The following is a 19,316-nucleotide window of genomic DNA, read 5'->3' as shown; positions in this document are numbered from 1 at the left end:
TCCATTCAAGATTCATATCGTACACAGCTTGCGCCACAGGGTGCACAATGACAATGACGTGCTGACTTCGCTCTCCACTTCCTCTCAAGGACTGAAGTTAACGAGGACAATCGTATGGTCAGACGAAGCTCATTTTTTTCTGACGCGTGAGATGAACACACAAACCTGCCGAGTGTAGGGATCTTCGCCTCCAGTCACTGTGCATGAAGTTCCTCTGTATGGCGAACGTGTCACCGTATGGTGTGGCTTCACGGCTACATTCATCATTAGCTCATTCTTTTTTGAACAGGTTGGCGCTCAAGGACCAAAGACGTGCAGTGTGACTGGTCAGCGTTGCTGCGATATGCTTCGCCAGCATGTCATACCCGCCCTACAGGAGAGAGACGCATACAACTCAACAATTTTCATGCAAGATGGGGCCCCACTGCACATCGCTCGTGAATCCACCTGAATTCGAATTATCAGCCGATCGTTTCCACATGCTTGGTCGACACGATCTCCTGATCTCACTCCCTGTGATTTCTGAAGAGCAGGGTTTACCACGGGAACATTCACACATATGCTGATCTGAAGCGTAGCACTTCAAGAGAGATAGCCAGCATACCTAAGGACATGCTTCGTTCTGCTGTGCAGAATGCAATCTTGAACTTTCGGGCTCTTCTGGACACTGAAGGGCACCATACTACACCCTTTTGTAGCAATAATGGTACCGGTACGTAACTGAATGATTTACAGTAGCAGCACATTAAAAGTATTTCAATTGCATTGATTCTGAATTATTTCTTTTCCCCATGTCCTTGACATTAATGCTACCGAGTTTGATCCTTGTACGGTAATTAATTTCCGTGTTATAACGTGTTAAATAGGGAAAGTTTAATTATAACCACGCGGTAGATTGTTTCCTACTACGTGTATCTCGCGAAAGGAAGAGAAGATGTAATTAGAGATCCGAGCCCATACAGAGGCTTATCGGCAATTGTTCTTCCCACTGTTACGCGACAGAATTGGCACGGAAACGTGAGATTAAATGATTTTCTAAGTTCGAACAGCTGGCGTTACTCAATCGCACGAAGGTGTCCCCAGCCACCAGCCGGGAAGTGTAAACATTTCAACACCATTACTGACCGCTGACGAGTCAGGAAGAGCAGAACAGCTTTGTTATTACGAATGTTGTTCCGTCGGGGAAGATCAGTTTGGATTCCGTAGAAATATTGGAACACGTGAGGCAATACTGACTTATCTTAGAAGATAGATTAAGGAAAGGCAAACCTACGTTTCTAGCATTTGTAGACTTAGAGAAAGCTTCTGACAATGTTGACTGGAATACTCTCTTTCAAATTCTGAAGGTGGCAGGGGTAAAATACCAGATGGCAGTTATAAGACTCGAGGGACATGAAAGGGAAGCAGTGGTTGGGAAGGGAGTGAGACAGGGTTGTAGCCTCTCCCCGATGTTATTCAATCTGTATATTGAGCAAGCAATAAAGGAAACATAAGAAAAATTCGGAGTAGGCATTAAAATCCATGGAGAAGAAATAAAAACTTTGAGGTTCGCCGATGACATTGTAATTCTGTCAGAGACAGCAAAGGACCTGGAAGAGCAGCTGAACGGAATGGACAGTGTCTTGAAAGGAGGATATAAGATGAACATCCACAAAAGCAAAACGAGGATAATGGAATGTAGTCGAATTAAGTCGGGTGATGCTGAGGGAATTAGATTAGGAAATGAGACACTTAAAGTAGTAGAGGAGTTTTGCTATTTGGGGAGCAAAATAACTGATGATGGTCGAAGTAGAGAGGATATAAAATGTAGACTGGCAATGGCAAGGAAAGTGCTTCTGAAGAAGAGAAACTTGTTAACATCGAGTATAGATTTAAGTGTAACTTTTTACTGAACAAATATGAAATACGTAACTGCATAATAATGAATCCCTCGACACCAAAACTGCGTGCACAGCCAAAGGTTCATAAAGAAAATTGTCCCATTCGCCCGATTGTTAACTCAAGAAACAGCCCTGCATACTTCCTAAGCCGTAAATTACAAGACCTCATTACCCAAATACTATACATTTGAAAATAACTACACCATACATAACACACATGAACTCATAAGCTTAATTAAAGACCTCCACATCCCACCCACAGCTAAATTAGCATCACTAGACATTTCAACCTGTACACGAACATCCCTGTCAAAGAGACTACTAACATTATAAGAAACAATCTGCTTAAATATAAGAAAATTAGTGTTGCAGAGATCTGTGAACTCATAGAAATACTGTCACTTATTCTAGAGCATAATTACTTTAGCTTCAACAGCAAACTGTACCAACAACATGATGGTTTGGCAATGGGAAGTAGCTTAGCTGGGATATTGGCTGACATTTACATCAACCATATAGAACAAAAATTCTTCTCTGCCAACCAGCACATCTCCAACAAAATAATATACTACAGAAGATATGTTGATGATACAATCCTCCTTTTTGATGGTACAAGCAGTGAAATAGATACATTAGCAGGAGATCTTAGCAAAATGCACAAAAATATTAAATTCACAGTTGAACATGAAACTAATAAAAACATTAACTTTCTTGACCTGAAAATTTGCAGTAGTAACAATAAACATCAATTTAGCATTCACAGAAAACCTACCATCACAGATGTCAGTATTAGCAACTCATCTTGCCACCCCCGCCAACAAAAAATGGCATATTTCAGAACGATGCTACACTGTATTAAAAAAGTACCAATGAGTGACACAGACCAACAAAATGAATTCAATATAATTAAAACAGTTGCTCATAATAATGGATATAAACCCACAATAATAGAAAAACTCCACAACAAAATGCAGACAAAAACCACAGATCCACTTCACAGCAGTCACTTCAAGCCAAATCAGTGTACCACTGAAGCCAAACCTAAATATGCTACTCTCCCATGTATAGGCCCACTTTCATACCAAATAGCAAACTTATTTAAAAAGAAGAAAAATATCAAAATCAGCTTTTCCACAAATAATAAATTACAACAAAAAGTAATCCATGATGTAAATACCTCCAAGAGTCCCTACCGTATATCAGGAATATACAAACTCAAATGTGATACATGCCCAAAATTCTACATTGGACAGACAGGCAGAAGTTTTGAAATTAGATACAAATAACATATTGATGCTCTAAGACTTGGTAACTTGAACAAATCAGCATTTGCAGCCCATATTGCTGAAGAAAACCATTCAGTGGGAAACATTGAGAACAACTTAAAAATTCTGCATCTAACAGAAAAAGGAGCCACTATGAATATATTAGAAGAATTAGAAACACACACACACAAAAACAGCACCCCAGACTATATCCTTAAGGAACAGACAGAGTTAGCTAATACTCCTTTCCTGAAAAATTTCCAAAAATTACTTTCCAGCCTCCAAAGCAAATAATATTAATACACCTATCTGCAGATCAAGTAGCAAATTTATATGTTACTATAATCCTCATGATGCCAAATGTAATAAAATAATATACTATTTTGGATACTGATATACTATTTTCCCCTATACAGTCCTAAATATATATAAAAAACTTTATAATTAATTTAGCAATATCAGCTCAATAATTCAATGTCTCTGTACTACTGTAAAAGGCATTACAGTTTTGTAAATGAATATATGACTCTTTCCAAACATAGGACAACATCGTCAAATGTTACGATATGTCACAGCATCTGGAATACTCAAATGTTTGTAAGCTCTTTGTATGTATCAAAATACGTGGTGCGTGGTTGAAATGATCTCAGCGACAAATCTAAAGTGTACAGTGAGAACTATTTACGTGTGCAACAACGATAATGCAGTGGGAATGCATTTACATCGGTTGGACGAATGTTATGAAAATAAACACTCGAAACCGAAGTTTCACGTAAGTCACATGCAACGAAAATCTGTAACGCAACCGTCTGTGTGTGGCGTGTTTATAATTATGTTTTATTTATATTTTAGGACAATTAATCTATAAAAACATACCAAACGTCATAAAGAAAGCGTGTAAACCGTCTGATGATGAATCACAACGATTCGAAACCGGTAATGGTTTCCTTTGAATAAAGGAACTCAAAATAAATTTGTGGCTGGTTGCTGTCCTAACACCAACATTTGTCAGGAAGTCTTTCCTGAAAGTACTTGTATGGAGTGTAGCCATGTATGGAAGTGAAAAATGGACGATAAATAGTTTGGACAAGAAGAGAATAGAAGCTTTCGAAATGTGGTGCTACAGAAGAATGCTGAAGATTAGATGGGTAGATCACACAACTAATGAGGAGGTACTGAATAGAATTGGGGAGAAGAGGATTTTGTGGCACGACTTGACGGCATCAAAGGATCACCTATTTAGTATTGGAGGGCAGCGTCGAGGGTAAAAATCGTAGAGGGAGACCAAGAGATGAATACACTAAGCAGATTCAGGAGGATGTAGGTTGCAGTAGGTACTGGGAGATGAAGAAGCTTGCACAGGATAGAGTGGCATGCAGAGCTACATCAAACCAGTCTCAGGACTGAAGACAACAACAACAACAACAACAACAACAACAACAACAACATTACGAATGTCATAACAGAGCAGAGCATCCCCTCGGTGCCATAAGGACTCCACACCCACTGGTTTTTCGCAATCGATCAGTAGGATCGATGGCGTCAATCTCATTCGCACTCGATTCTATGGTTATGCTATAGTAACATCTTGTACGTGAGACTGTTCTGGTATAGGTCTTGCACTTGTTGCCCTACGAGACGATCAGCGATCAGAAGGCACGGGTGACGGAGTCCAAGATCAGGTACTGACAATAGCATAGCAGCCAGCGCCGATAAGTAGTCCGAGAATCCATCACGACTACTCCGGACCAGAGCAGAAGTTGCGCTAATCTCCAGCGTCGCATGGGCCTGAAGGCCTACCGTGCTGGCGAGCCAGGTTAGACATTCAGCACGATTACATGGGATTCGACGTAACGGTCCACTTGAGTGCATAACGCAGGTAGTGATGTGAGGGACTGAGTACTACCCGAAATGGCGTACGAGTCAAAACACACACATCGTGGTCAGTGCTAGCTCCAAGCCGAGCTATCGGTGAGACATGCCTGCCATGGTAGCGGGCGGCAAAACCGCCGTATCAGGGTGTCATCAGCTTACACTCTGAGCTGACGCAGCGTAACCGGCCGCCATGTGTCCGCTATTGGAGTCAGTGGATTCTTTCCCGGAGTACGTAACCTCCACTCGACACAGCAACGACTTGAACAGTAATAAAAAGATAATTTTAAATATTGTTTTAATTCGTCTAACGCCCAGAACAAGTCCTCTGTCTGCGTCTTCCCGGCAGAGGGCGGCCCCTACAGTGCGAAGCACTCGCGACTGGGGCAGGAAAAGGGGACATTGGGACTGGTATACATAGTACACTCCGTCACACTTACGGAGTATAGATGTAGATAAAGACACGTTACACTACGCCAGGGAAAGGTTCCAACTGCTCAATGCTATCTTCTGTCGTCAAGAAGCGCCATTTACAGTCCTGGCCGTCAGTCTACACAATCAAATGGTTCAAATGGCTCTGAGCACTATGGGACTTAACTGCTGTGGTCATCAGTCTCCTATAACTTAGAACTACTTAAACCTAACTAACCTAAGGACATCGCACACATCCATGCCCGAGGCAGGATTCGAACCTGCGACCGTAGCGGTCGCGCGGTTCCAGACTGTAGCGCCTAGAACCGCTCGGCCACTCTGGCCGGCTGTACACAATCTTCCATACCCCATTCTGGAGGGGTGCTTATGCTTACATCTTTTTCTGTGTCTTTTTTTTTGCGGGTATATGTCTGCAGTTCTAGTAGACACTGAAATCCCTGTACAATATGGCCCAGTCCAATGATAAAATGAAGATCGACAGCACCATTTTATTTTGATATATGGTTATATGGAATGGACTCTGTTCTTTCGGACAGGTCCGAAAGAACAGAGGTCCGAAAGAACAGGTCCGAAAGAACAGACACCATTGATGATCTGCAGCCGTCTAGAACGTAATTAGAATTATATATTGATACCTTCAGCTGGTGACGGGTGTCGATATATATCAACGGTGAGAGGTGAAAATGTGTGCCCCGCCCGGGACTCGAACTCGGGATCTCCTGTTTACATGGCAGACGCTCTATCCATCTGAGCCACCGAGGCCACAGAGGATAGTGCGACTGCAGGGACATCTCGCGCACGCCTCCCGCGAGACCCACATTATCACCGTATATGTCCACACACTACATTCGTAGTCACTACCCAACACACTCATTACTCTTGGAAGATATTCTTACCACGTCCCGTAAGAGTTCGGGTAATATGTGTGCATCCGCACAGAAGAGGAAGGTCTTGGCCGGTATTGCCAAAACTATACACTTATATGGAATATGGTGTCTGTTCTTCCGGACATTACTCTTCCATGACTAATGAGTCTGTTTGGTAGGGACACTACGAATGTAGTGTGTGGACATATACGGTGACAATGTGGGTCTCGCGGGAGGCGTGCGCGAGATAGTCCCTGCAGTCGAACTATCCTCTGTGCCCTCGGTGGCTCAGCTGGATGGAGCGTCTGCCTTGTAAGCAGGAAATCCCGGGTTCGAGTCCAGGCCGAGGCACACACTTTCACCTGTCCCCGTTGATATACATCTACGTCCGTCAGCAGCTAAATGTATTAATATATAATTCTAATTTCACTTTATTTTTGAGTCCTCTAGCATTTTATTTTGAGTCCTCTAGTGACGTGCTACGGCATTGTGGTGCGCAGATCTCGACGTGTACCGTACCTGGACAGGAAACACAAAAAATAATTTGGCAACCTTATTTTTTCGAAGTGACAATTAAGACTTGGAGTATGCTGGGGCATTACCTGCGTTGGCGGCGCTGTCCCAGGTGCTGCAGACGCGGCCATCGCCCTCCGGCAGCTGCTGGGAGGCGGCCGCCTGCACGACAGCCGCCGCCTCCGCCGCCCGCGCCGCTCCTCCGCTTACCTCCTCCCCGTCGCTGTCACTGCACACACAAACCACCGCGTCACCACCCAGCTGCACGCCTCATACACTTTGTACTGTGCCTACTTAGAATAGTCGAGACACATATCTCGTTAACGTTTATGTTACTCCTTACTTTCGTTACCTACTGAGGTAAGACAGGGAGAATTAGACCGCTTTTTTCTTCAGCATAACATTTGTGTTTTTCAACATTTTATTAACTTGTGAAACCATCTTCTTATAAACTGTCATATAAACTAAGTGCAATATAAAGGGTGTATCAAAAAGAATCATCCGATTTGGCACATCTACACTAATGGCCATTAAAATTGCTACACCACGAAGATGACGTGCTACAGACGCGACACTTAACCGACAGGAAGAAGATGCTGTGATATACAAATGATTAGCTTTTCAGAGTATTCAAACAAGGTTCGCGCCGGTGGTGACACCTACAACGTGATGACATGAGGAACGTTTCCAACCGATTTCTCATACACAAACAGCAGTTGACCGGCATTGCCTGGTGAAACGTTGTTGTGATGCCTCGTGTAAGGAGCAGAAATGCGTACCATCACGTTTCCGACTTCCATAAAGGTCGGTTTATAGCCTGTTTATCGTATTGCGACATTGCTGCTCGCGTTGGTCGAGATCCAATGACTTTTAGCAGAATAAGGAATCTGTGGGTTCAGGAGGGTAATACGGGACGCCGTGCTGGAAACCAACGGCCTCGTAACACTAGCAGTCGAGATGAAAGGCGTCTTATCCGCATGGCTGTAACGGATCGTGCAGCCACGTCTCGATCACTGAGTCAACAGATGGGGACGTTTGCAAGACAAAAACCATCTGCACGAACAGTTCGACGATGTTTGTAGCAGCATGGACTATCAGCTCGGACACCGTGGCTGCGGTTATCCTTGACGCTACATCACAGACACGAGCGCCTGCGATGGTGTACTCAACGACGAACCTGGGTGCACGAATGGCAAAACGTCATTTTTTCGGATGAATCCAGGTTCTGTTTACAGCATCATGATGGTCGCATCCGTGTTTGGCGACATCGCAGTTAACGCACATTCGAAGCGTGTATTCGTCATCGCCATACTGGTGTATCACCCGGCGTGATGGTATGGGCGATGTGTCACGACCCGTGGCTCTACCCTTCATTCGATCCCTGCGAAAACCTACATTTCAGCAGGATAATGCACGACTGCATGTTGCAGGTCCTGTACCGGCCTTTCTGGATACAGAAAATGTTCGACTGCTGCCCTGGCCAGCACATTCTCCAAATCTCTCACTAATCGAAAACGTCTGGCCAATGGTGGCCGAGCAACTTGCTCGTCACAAAACGCCAGTCACTACTCTTGACGAACTGTGGTATCGTGCTGAAGCTGCATGGGCAGCTGTAGCTCTACACGCCATCCAAGCTCTGTTTGACGCAATGCCCAGGCGTATCAAGGCCGTTATTACGGCCACAGGTGGTTGTTCTGGGTACTGATTTCTCGGAATCTATGCACCCAAATTGCGTGAAAATGTAATCACATGTCAGTTCTAGTATAATATATTTGTCCAAATGGTTCAAATCGCTCTGAGCACTATGGGACTTAACATCTGAGGTCATCAGTCCCCTAGAACTTAGAACTAGTTAAACCTAACTAACCTAAGGACATCAAACACATCCATGCCCGAGGCAGGACTCGAACCTGCGACCGTAGCGGTCGCGCGGTTCCAGACTGCAGCAGCGCGTAGAACCGCCCGGCCACGGTGGCCGATGACCTGACTGCCACCCTGTAGGAATTCTTCCTATCTGTTATGTGGAGATGCTCCCGTAGTTTTATGTCACCTTGAAGAGCCGTGGCGGCTCCTTCGGATTCTGAAGGTGCAACAGTACTGTCTATGTTTTACGTAATGAAGCGGGAAGAAGTTTTTTTGTGCAAATAATTTTTTTTACACAGGATGCCACTATGGTGCGTTTATTTAAGAAACGCCGTAAAATGAACTTGTTCACATTGATTATAAGCAAACTATTAACTGCACGAGAGCATGGTCTAAGGCATGACTCTATCGAAAACCATTGTATTGACGACTGCCGACTATGACGCACAGTCTGGATCTTGAGCGTAAAATCGGTATAATTCGTAGAAGATCTTACATCTTCGGTTATGCCAAAGTTGGTCAGTCATTATTAATATCATCGCTTCCTGGCATTGTAAAATTACTAAAGGATAGTATTTATGAACCATGGACTCCTCCTAATGTCTGCCTCTTAATGTCTAAGTGGCAAAAACAACTTTTGCTAGCAAAATTTAATAACAACATTTACTTGATTCACGCCAGAATAAATGTAGTTTCCCTAGGTATATCTTTGCCGACGTCAGGGGCGATTTCTGCATCGGCACCTCATCCCACTGGCTCTGAAAGCGCCAGATGGTCAACCGCCTCAGCTAGCTGGCATGGGAACCTGCCGCTTGCTCCTTACTCTGCAGGTACTGCAATGCTTATACATTCACTTCACATATGTGAAATGGCAAAATCGGAAATAAAGTAAAACGCGCTCTAATCTGCAAATAAGGGGGACCTTACATGAACCACCCTTCTCTGTTCCACTCACGAATGGCGCGTGGGAAGAATAAGTGTCAGTATTTCTCTACATTAGCTCTAGTTTCTCCGTCTTTTTTTTTTCGTTGTCATTATTTCGCAGGACGTATGTGGGAGGAAGTAATATGTTGACCGACTCTTCCAACAACGTACTCTCCCGCAATTTCAATAATAAATCACTCCGTGATGCACAATGCCTCTCTTGTAGCGTCTGCCTCTGGAGTTTATTGAGCATCTCTGGAACGCTCTCGCACCGACTAAATTTCATTGTGACGAAATGCACTGTTCTCTTGTATTAGTCCTACGTGTTAAGCGTCCCAGAGTGAATAGCAATGCTCAGGAATCGGTCGAAGAACTGTTTCGTAAGCCACTTCTTTAGAAGATGAGTCCATTTCCGTAAGATTTTTTCTATGAATCGCAATCTAGTATCTGCCTTTCCTATTTGTTTTATGGGAACATTTCACTTATGGTCGCTCAGGATGGTTACTCCTAGACATTTAACGGTAGATACTGCTTCCAGCAATTTTTCCACCAATAGTTAAGTTGTACAGCAGTGGATTTATTCTCCTATGTTTGCGCAATGTGTTACATTCATTCACGTTCAGGGTCAACTACCAGTCCCTGCGCCATTCATGAATCCTCTGTAGGTCATTCTACAAATGGATACCATCTTCTGGCGTTGCTACTTTCCTGTAGACAACCGCACCATCTGCGAACAATTTTCAACAGTTGCCTGCTCACTCTGCTGTATCATTTATATTCATTGTAAACAGTGACGGTCCTATAACACTTCATTGGGGTACTCCGAAAAAAATCTTTACACCTGCCGATTCTGTTCGTCGAGGAACACGTCACACTGAGCGCCGTAGTCTAGAGCACTGTAGATCTTGGGAGAGCACTGTAGATCTTGGGAGAGCACTGTAGATCTTGGGACAAACATAGAGAGCAGAACTTCGCAAGATCTCTGTTTGCGGAATCCATACTGATTTTTATCGACAGGATTTTCCTTCTCCTGAAACGTCATAATATGCAAGCATAAAACATATTCCGTAATTCTACAACAGACTGACGGCAGCGATATAGGACAATAATTACGTTCATCTGTCCTACGACCCTTCCTGAAAACGTGAGTGGCCTGCGCTTTTTTCCAGTGGCTAGGTACCCTTCACTTCTTCAATACCTACTGTAACAGGAGTAGTTATAGGGTAGTTAATGAATGCATCTTTACCACTAAAAGTTTAGCAGATTGTATACTATCCGACCCACAGTATGTAATGAACAAAAGTTAGAAAGTAAGGTTTTTCTTAATTTTTTATCAGCAAATTAAACTGTATGGTTCACTTACGTACCGAATCAGCACCATTAACGTTGCTTCTGTAACTAACAGAAAGTTATAATTAGTTAGAAAAGCTGATGATGTGAATTAACATACTGTCGTAAATTTCAGTAAAATTTATAATTTCATTCTCGCGATTGTATTATTACATTCCCACAGAAATGTTTGGAGTAATATCTATAATGTAATTAAACCAATAATGAATTACCTAAGAAGCAGACTTTTGGAACGTTTATCTATCATCTGATGTATTTAACGTGACTTGTGCACATTATATATCATGTCAATAACGAAAAACCAATTACAACAGTTTAAATTAACTTTTTCATTGACGGTTCTTGAACATTTTGATGTAAACACAACTGATTTTCAATCATTTTGACACTACGAAATTACCACACAGAACTTCAACCAGAAATTCCGTTTTGGCATTTTGTACTGTGCCTCAGTTAATGTTAGGAATAAAATCCAACGTAAAATCAAGATGTAATAAATGATTTTACGATAGGTATTGTTATTGTAACTTCATAACAAAATCTTCACACAAAAGTCAAAAGGACAATACTTAGAAATGTATTCAGAACGAATCATCATTTACTGTCTGTAAAACCGTGCTAACATTTTGTTGTAAATCATTAACTTTCTATTATAAATCAGTAAATGTAATTGCTTTTGATAATACGCCACAGAACATACATTGTTAAGAATAGGGTATATATTGAGCGGTACGAAGCACTTGAAGTCAGTCGCAGTTTAGGCAATGTAATGAGGCAAAGTCTGTAACAGTTGCTGTGTGAACATCTTTGTAAATACTTACAGAAAATAAATCTAATGTTAAAACGATGCATCTTTCTGTTGGAAAATATTATTTTAACATCCAAGTTTTCATCACATCCGAAATCCAGACAAATCTGCAATGTACATTCCTTAACTGACTTTATTGGTGGAGGTGATTTGACGGTTCAAAGCTAAGTATTCCATTGCAAAAAGTATCTCACTCTCATACTACGATGAGTCTCTCGTAATGAGAAGTATTTTAGCCGAAACTGCAGTTGGAATAACATTAGACTAAGGTAAACTGCTGCTACCAGGGAAACATGTTCTTTCGCATAATGTCTGTAGAATCTTACAACTATCTGATTCGGTCCTGGTGCCTTTCCACTACTAAGCGATTGTTGTACTTATGACATCACTTATTGTTTTCGTCCAACTACAACACAGAATGCGATAAATTGGTACGTAAGCAAGAAGGAGGGCCGATTGTGATGCCCCAAGGACGCGTTACATGCCCGGCTTTGAAGAAGACGTCCTTCGCCACTTAGAAAAGTACCCCACGACCAGTAGCGCCTGCTATGGACTCTTGTAGAGCATACATGTCGAAGTTCATTGTCTCCGCTGTGCGGTTACCGTGTAACGGGAGATTTGAAAGTGAACATATATTCAAACCTATTTTACGTCCACAGAATAGTTACATTTCGAGAATATCTACTAAGCGGCTCTGCAGCCCCTAGAAGCCTCTGACAGGAATTCAGAAACCTCCTGTAATCATGTACAATGGAAAACTAACTCCGTTAGTGATATACCGGATGGTTATAATTAAACTTTCCCTATTTAAGACGTTATAATACGGAGTAATGGATGCATGATTTCCATGCGCCACAGCACCATCGTAAAAAAAAAAAGTTCAAATGGCTCTGAGCACTGTGGGACTTAATAACTTCTGTGGTCATCAATCCCCTAGAACTTAGAACTACTTAAACCTAACTAACCTAAGGACATCCCACACATCCATGCCCGAGGCAGGATTCGAACCTGCGACCGTAGCGGTCGCGCACTTCCAGACTGTAGCGCCTAAAACCGCTCGGCCACACCGGCCAGCACCATCGGCCACTTCCAACTATGACCACCAGGTGCCATAATCAGTCATCGTGAGTTAGTCTCGTACACCTGACCAGTCGCAGAGCACTTATTGACGTGTCAACATGAGCTAGGATAAAAGACGGAGGGCATTGTTGGTAAAGCTCTATTATCAAAACAACAGTAATGCTGCAGCTGCACTTCGAGGATATCGCCGGATGAAAGGATTACGAAAGTGTCCTCTTTCTCCACCTGTTGTGCGGAGCATGACGGAGAAGTTCGAATCAACTGGAGAACTGGGCTTCGCTCCGGGAAGAGGCCGGCGACCGGTCGCACCACAGGTGGTCGATGAAATCGCTGTTGCTATGGCAGACAACGCGGAGCGAAATTCCCGATCGTCAGGCATTGTTGAATATCCCGTGGTCCACTGTACGGAAGGTGCTTCAAACCATTCTCAAATGGTATCCGTACAAGATTCATATCGTACAGCAGCTTGCACCACAGAACGCACAAAGACATGTTGATTTCGGTCTCCACTTTCTCGCAAGGATTGAAGTAGGCGAGTGCTGGTCCTAGACCATCCTATGGACAGACGAAGCTCAATAATCTCTGGCGGGTGAGGTGAACACACAGAACTGCCGAGTGTGGGGATCTCCAGTCACTGTGCATGAAGTTCCTCTGTATGGTGAACGTGTCACCGTATTGTGTGGCTTCACGGCTACGTTCATTAATGGCCCATTCTTTTTTTAACAGGTTGGCGCTCAAATACCAAAGACGCGCAGTGTGATGCGCCAGCTTCACTGCGATATGCTTCGCCAGAATGTTATACTCGCCCCACAGGAGAGAGACGCATTGAACTCAACAGCTTTCATGCGAGACGGGGCCCCACCGGAATGGTTGGAATGGCTCTGAGCACTATGGGACTTAACATCTATGGTCATCAGTTCCCTAGAACTTAGAACTACTTAAACCTAACTAACCTAAGGACAACACGCAACACCCAGTCATCACGAGGCAGAGAAAATCCCTGACCCCGCCGAGCCCTACCGGACATCGTTCGTGAATTTCATCTGCTTCTCCGAAACACATTTGGAAACGATTGAATTATCAGCCGATCCTTTCCATATGCTTGGCCGGCACTATCACCTGATCTCAGTCCCTGTAATTTTTGGTTGTGGGGCTACCTCAAGGGCAGGGTTTACCAGTGGAACATTCACACATGTGCCTATCTGAAGCCCACCATATCATGAGAGGTAGCCAGCTTACCTACGGGCAGGCTTCGTTTTGTATGCAGAATGCAATTCTGCGCTTTCAGACTCTTCTGGACACTGATGGGCGCCTTATTGAGCTCCTTTTGTAGCAGTACCGGTATGTAATGGTATGATGTACCGTGGCAGCACGATAGACATAAAGAAATAATTCAAAAGCCAAGATCGCTTAAATATTGTTTACTGGGTAACCGTTTCCAACCCACTAAAGGTGCCATCATCGGATATGAATGTAGATTAACATTTATAAGCCCTTTGGATATAACGACGCAAAGGGTTTATACGAGGCGTGTTTTTTAAGTAAGTGCCGCTTTGAAATTAAAAAAAGACATGCTAAGATATCTCAATAATTCTATTTTTACATGAAAGCCTGTACCTTAATCTACATTTCTGCTTAATTTCCGTCAATTAACCACTGCATCACCACTGTTTTGACTTCGTCATCGTCTTGAATACGCTGACCGCCCAGGTGTTCGTTCCTTCAAGTGCAGGAACAGATGGTAGTCCTGGGCGCAAGATCGGGGCTGTACGGAGGATGATCTAGAGTTTCGCATCGAAAAGATGTGATGAGATCTTTGGTCGGATTCGCCACATGCGGACGGGCATTGTCTTGTAGCAAAATGATGCCCTTGCTCAACTTCCATGGACTGTTGCTTTGATTCTGGTGTGACGTAGGCCACTCATGTTTCATCGCCCGTAATAATGTGGCTAAAGAAATCATCACCGTCGTTGTGGTACCGCTGAGGGAAAGTCAATGCACTGTCTAAACGTTTGGTTTTGCGCACATCCGTCGACATTTTCAGTACCCAACGTGCACACAATTTTCGGTAATTCAAGTGCTCGGTCACAACGCCATACAAAACACTAGGAGAAACATTAGGAAAGTCATCCCGCAAGGAGGAAATCGTAAAGCGTCTGTTTTCTCTTACCTTATTGTCCACTTCCTGCACCAAACTTTCATTAACGACCGAAGGACGCCCACTCCGTTGTTCATCATGCACATTTGTGCGGCCATCTTTAAATGCTCTCACCCACTTTCTTACCATTCCATCACTCAATGTTTTCTCCGTAAACTGTACAGATCTCACGATGAATATCGATCGCTTTGAGGCCTTTAGCACTAAGAAATCTTATAACAGCCCACAGTCGGCGGGACTCACGATTATCGGAGGCACATTAAACTCTCAGTACACAACGTAAACAAGGAAGAATCAGACTGTAATGGAGTCAGTGCGTCGATTAACATAAAGGTTTTCATGTAAAAATAAAATTATGGAGGTATCTTAGCACGTCTCTTTTTAATTTCAGACGGTACTTACTTAAAACAAAAAAAAAACAAAAAAAAAACACGCCTCGTAAATGTTAATCTACATTCAGATCCGATGATGGCACCTTCAGTGTGTTGAAACCGGTTATCCAGTAAACAATATTTAAGCGATCTTGGCTTTTGAATTATTTCTACAACACAGTGATCGCCCCACTATGCATTATATGTTCGCTGCACGTTAGAAATGTTTCAGCTGAACTGATACCGCATCATTTCTCTTCCCCATGTCCTCGACATTAATGCGACCAAGTTTGGTCCTCGTACGGTAATTAGTTTCCGTGTTATAAAGTGTTAGATAGGGCAACTTTAATTATAACCAGCCGGTCTACGATATTGCAATGCCTATGTTGTTCAAAGTTAGGATGCAATGTTCTTTCGGAGACGCATGCATGCAACACAGGCACTACAATATGTCATAACGGCTGTAGTCGCCGCACTGCCTGTTCCTTCGGACACGCATGTATGTCCAAAGGAACATTGCGTCGTACTTCTGAACAACACAGTCACAGCAATATCGTATTTATCCGCCGACACTGGGGAAGCGACTTTCAATTGAAATGTCTCCCCTGTACGGGAATATACAAAACGGATGTATGAGGTCAAGTTTTAGACGCATGGGTGACGACATATGGAAGTTTGGGTCTGGCTGTGACACGTGCTCGTATAGCATAATGATAGGCCACTGCTTTGACTTTTTCTCTGAAAACTTCTCGATGCTGAATGTCATCAAATGAAATTTCAGCTTCCTGTAAATCCTTTTTAACTTGGCTTGCCTACTTTGAATACGATTTTGTTTTTGAAATTGATGAATGTATGCGATGAGTAAGTCTTTGCAGGTTCATTCTTTCCAGATGACCAAAAACCAAAAAAACATCATTCTCCGCTTCCTCATGCTGGTAACAATGTTTTCTGTATGTTCGTATAATTCACAGTTGTGTCTTCGGCGGAATTCTCCGTTTTCTTTGATAGGGCCAAGGATTTTCCTCAAAATTTTCCGGTCTTTTGTTTCAAGTTTCCGTAGTGGTCCTTTCTTCGTCATGTTTAAACATTCTGATTCATGCAAAGCTGACGGTCTAATTACGGTGTTACAATAACAAAGTTTTAGGTTTAAAGACAGGCTTTTGCTTTTGTATAAGTCTTTGCACAGATAAAAAGCACCTTCTAGTTTAGAAGACCTACTTTCTACAGCTGCATTTTCTGAACCGTCAGGTGTAACTATTTCTCCAAGATATTTAAATTTCTTCGACTGCTTGATTTTCTCTTGTATTTCAGTATGAGGAGGAGCGTGTTGATGTTTGTGACGAATTCAATTTTCTCAAATGCGAATACATTTTATGTAATTCTGTTAGTGTCCAGTACACAGTTTTTGTGGTTTCTGGGCGTGTTTGTGACATTTTACAATTTGATGATATTTCACTTATAGCAATGGGGGTGGTGGAGGGAAGATTTATTTATTTATTTATTTATTTCATTAATAATACAGAGTAACCCACCGCCTTGAAATGTAAGGTGGGTCAGAAGTTTCTGAATCTAATAGCAAAGACTTCTCATTGTTACGATCTTAATGGTATACAGTTGTTAATGCTTTTTCTTAATAATATAAAGAACATAATATATAAAGCTTTCTCTGAGGTTACAGCGAACTGAATGCTTAACAATTGTTAGGATGTTTCAAATGGCTCTGAGCACTATGGGACTCGACATCTGAGGTCATCTGTCCCCTAGAACTTAGAACTACTTAAACCTAACTAACTTAAGGACAGCATACACATCCATGCCCGAGGCAGAATTCGAACCTGCGACCGTAGCGGTCGCGCGGTTCCAGACTGAACCGCCTAGAACCGCTCGGCCACACCGGCCGGCTGTTAAAATGGTTCCATATAATTTGTTACTACCTAGTTGATATATATATATATATATATATATATATATATATATATATATATATAGGGAAGAGGGGGGCCGGCCGAAGTGGCCGTGCGGTTAAAGGCGCTGCAGTCTGGAACCGCAAGACCGCTACGGTCGCAGGTTCGAATCCTGCCTCGGGCATGGATGTTTGTGATGTCCTTAGGTTAGTTAGGTTTAACTAGTTCTAAGTTCTAGGGGACTAATGACCTCAGCAGTTGAGTCCCATAGTGCTCAGAGCCATTTGAAGAGGTGGTATGTAATGCACAACATTTGGAGATGGGGTAAATAAGCGGGCAGTGCCGGCTGAAGTGTTAGTTACCAACAAATAAGGCTGCCATAAGGGAAATGCGGAGGGAAGGTGTCCTATTTCGGTCACCCAGTCCGTCAACGCCGTCGATAGGGGATTATGTAGGGGGGAGTCACTTACTCTCCTGTTCGGCGGTGCTGCGGCAGTTTGGCACTGGCGCTTACGACCCGTGCCGCGACAGGCGACTGATGAGAGCGATAAGGTCGCTGGCGGGTCTTTGAATTAGTTAAAGGTTCGTGCGCGGGCAGTGTGTGACCTTGTGACCGCGCCGGCAGTAGCCAGAGAAAGCGTAGACGGCCGTGTCGGACACGCCACGCCACGCGGCCAGATCAATAAGCGACCAGCGACACCTGACCTCAAGTCGCCGCCGGACTGGACCGCCGCTGCCACAGCCGAGGCCTACGCGGGGAGAGGCCAGCCACTGCCCCCAGTGACGTCACGGCCCGACTGGCCCGCGCAGCCACGGACGCGACGGCGGTCGAGTTTGCAGTGTTGTTCCCAGTACGACATTTCTAGCTTGTAACCAACGTAAGGTGGAAAAAAGCACTGGAAAAGGCCACAGGAGAGTCTCTGGCGAATACCGCGGTCGATTACATAAACCGTTTTCAATTTGCTGGTACAGAAACTGATCACTATCCAAGGGCGTACTCAGAGAGGGGCAGCGAATGCCAACTGCCTCCCTGCCCCCTCTTCGCCAACTCGCATCCTCCCCCGCCAACCAGACTACCGTATTATTTCAGTATCAGTTTGAAAAAAGTAAATACACTACTGGCCATTAAAATTGCTACACCAAGAAGAAATGCAGATGATAAACGGGTATTCATTGGACAAATATATTATACTAGAACTGACATGTGATTACATTTTTAAGCAATTTGGGTACATAGATCCTCAGAAATCAGTACCCAGAACAACCACCTCTGGCCGTAATAACGGCCTTGATGCGCCTGGGCATTGAGTCAAACAGAGCTTGGAAGGCGTCTACAGGTACAACTGCCCATGCAGCTTCAACACGATACCACAGTTCATCGAGACTAGTGACACGCGAATTGTGACGATCCAGCTGCTCGGCCACCATTGACCAGACGTTTTCAATTGGTGAGATATCTGGAGAATGTGCTGGCCAGGGCAGCAGTCGAACATTTTCTGTATCCAGAAAGGGCCGTACATGACCTGCAACATGCGGTCGTGCATTATCCTGCTGAAATGTAGGGTTTCGCAAGGATCGAATGAAGGGTAGAGCCACGGGTCGTAACAAATCTGAAGTGTAACGTCCACTGTTCAAAGTGCCGTCAATGCGAACAAGAGGTGACCGAGACGTGTAACCAATGGCACCCCATACCATCACGCCGGTTCAAATGGTTCAAATGGCTCTGAGCACTATGGGACTCAACTGCTGAGGTCATTAGTCCCCTAGAACTTACAACTAGTTAAACCTAACTAACCTAAGGACATCACAAACATCCATGCCCGAGGCAGGATTCGAACCTGCGACCGTAGCGGTCTTGCGGTTCCAGACTGCAGCGCCTTTAACCGCACGGCCACTTCGGCCGGCCATCACGCCGGATGATACGCCAGTATGGCGATGACGAATACACGCTTCCAATGTGCGTTCACCGCGATGTCGCCAAACACGGATGCGACCATCATGATGCTGTAAACGAACCTGGATTCACCCGA

General features: G+C 43.8%; 1 protein-coding gene across 1 annotated transcript in view; it reads right to left on the bottom strand.

The window, feature by feature from the left end:
* The window catches only part of LOC126199620 (uncharacterized), a 423,045-nt gene that overhangs the window by 17,403 nt on the left and 386,326 nt on the right, over window positions 1-19,316 (bottom strand). The window contains exon 2 of the mRNA XM_049936547.1: window positions 6,918-7,057. Coding sequence (XP_049792504.1) covers window positions 6,918-7,057 — 140 coding nt within the window. The remainder of the gene's footprint in view (window positions 1-6,917; window positions 7,058-19,316) is intronic.

The sequence above is a fragment of the Schistocerca nitens genome, chromosome 8, assembly GCF_023898315.1.
Source record: "Schistocerca nitens isolate TAMUIC-IGC-003100 chromosome 8, iqSchNite1.1, whole genome shotgun sequence".
NCBI classification, from domain to species: domain Eukaryota; kingdom Metazoa; phylum Arthropoda; class Insecta; order Orthoptera; family Acrididae; genus Schistocerca; species Schistocerca nitens.
Note: the sequence above shows the minus strand (reverse complement) of the source record. Positions and strands in the feature narration are given on the sequence as shown.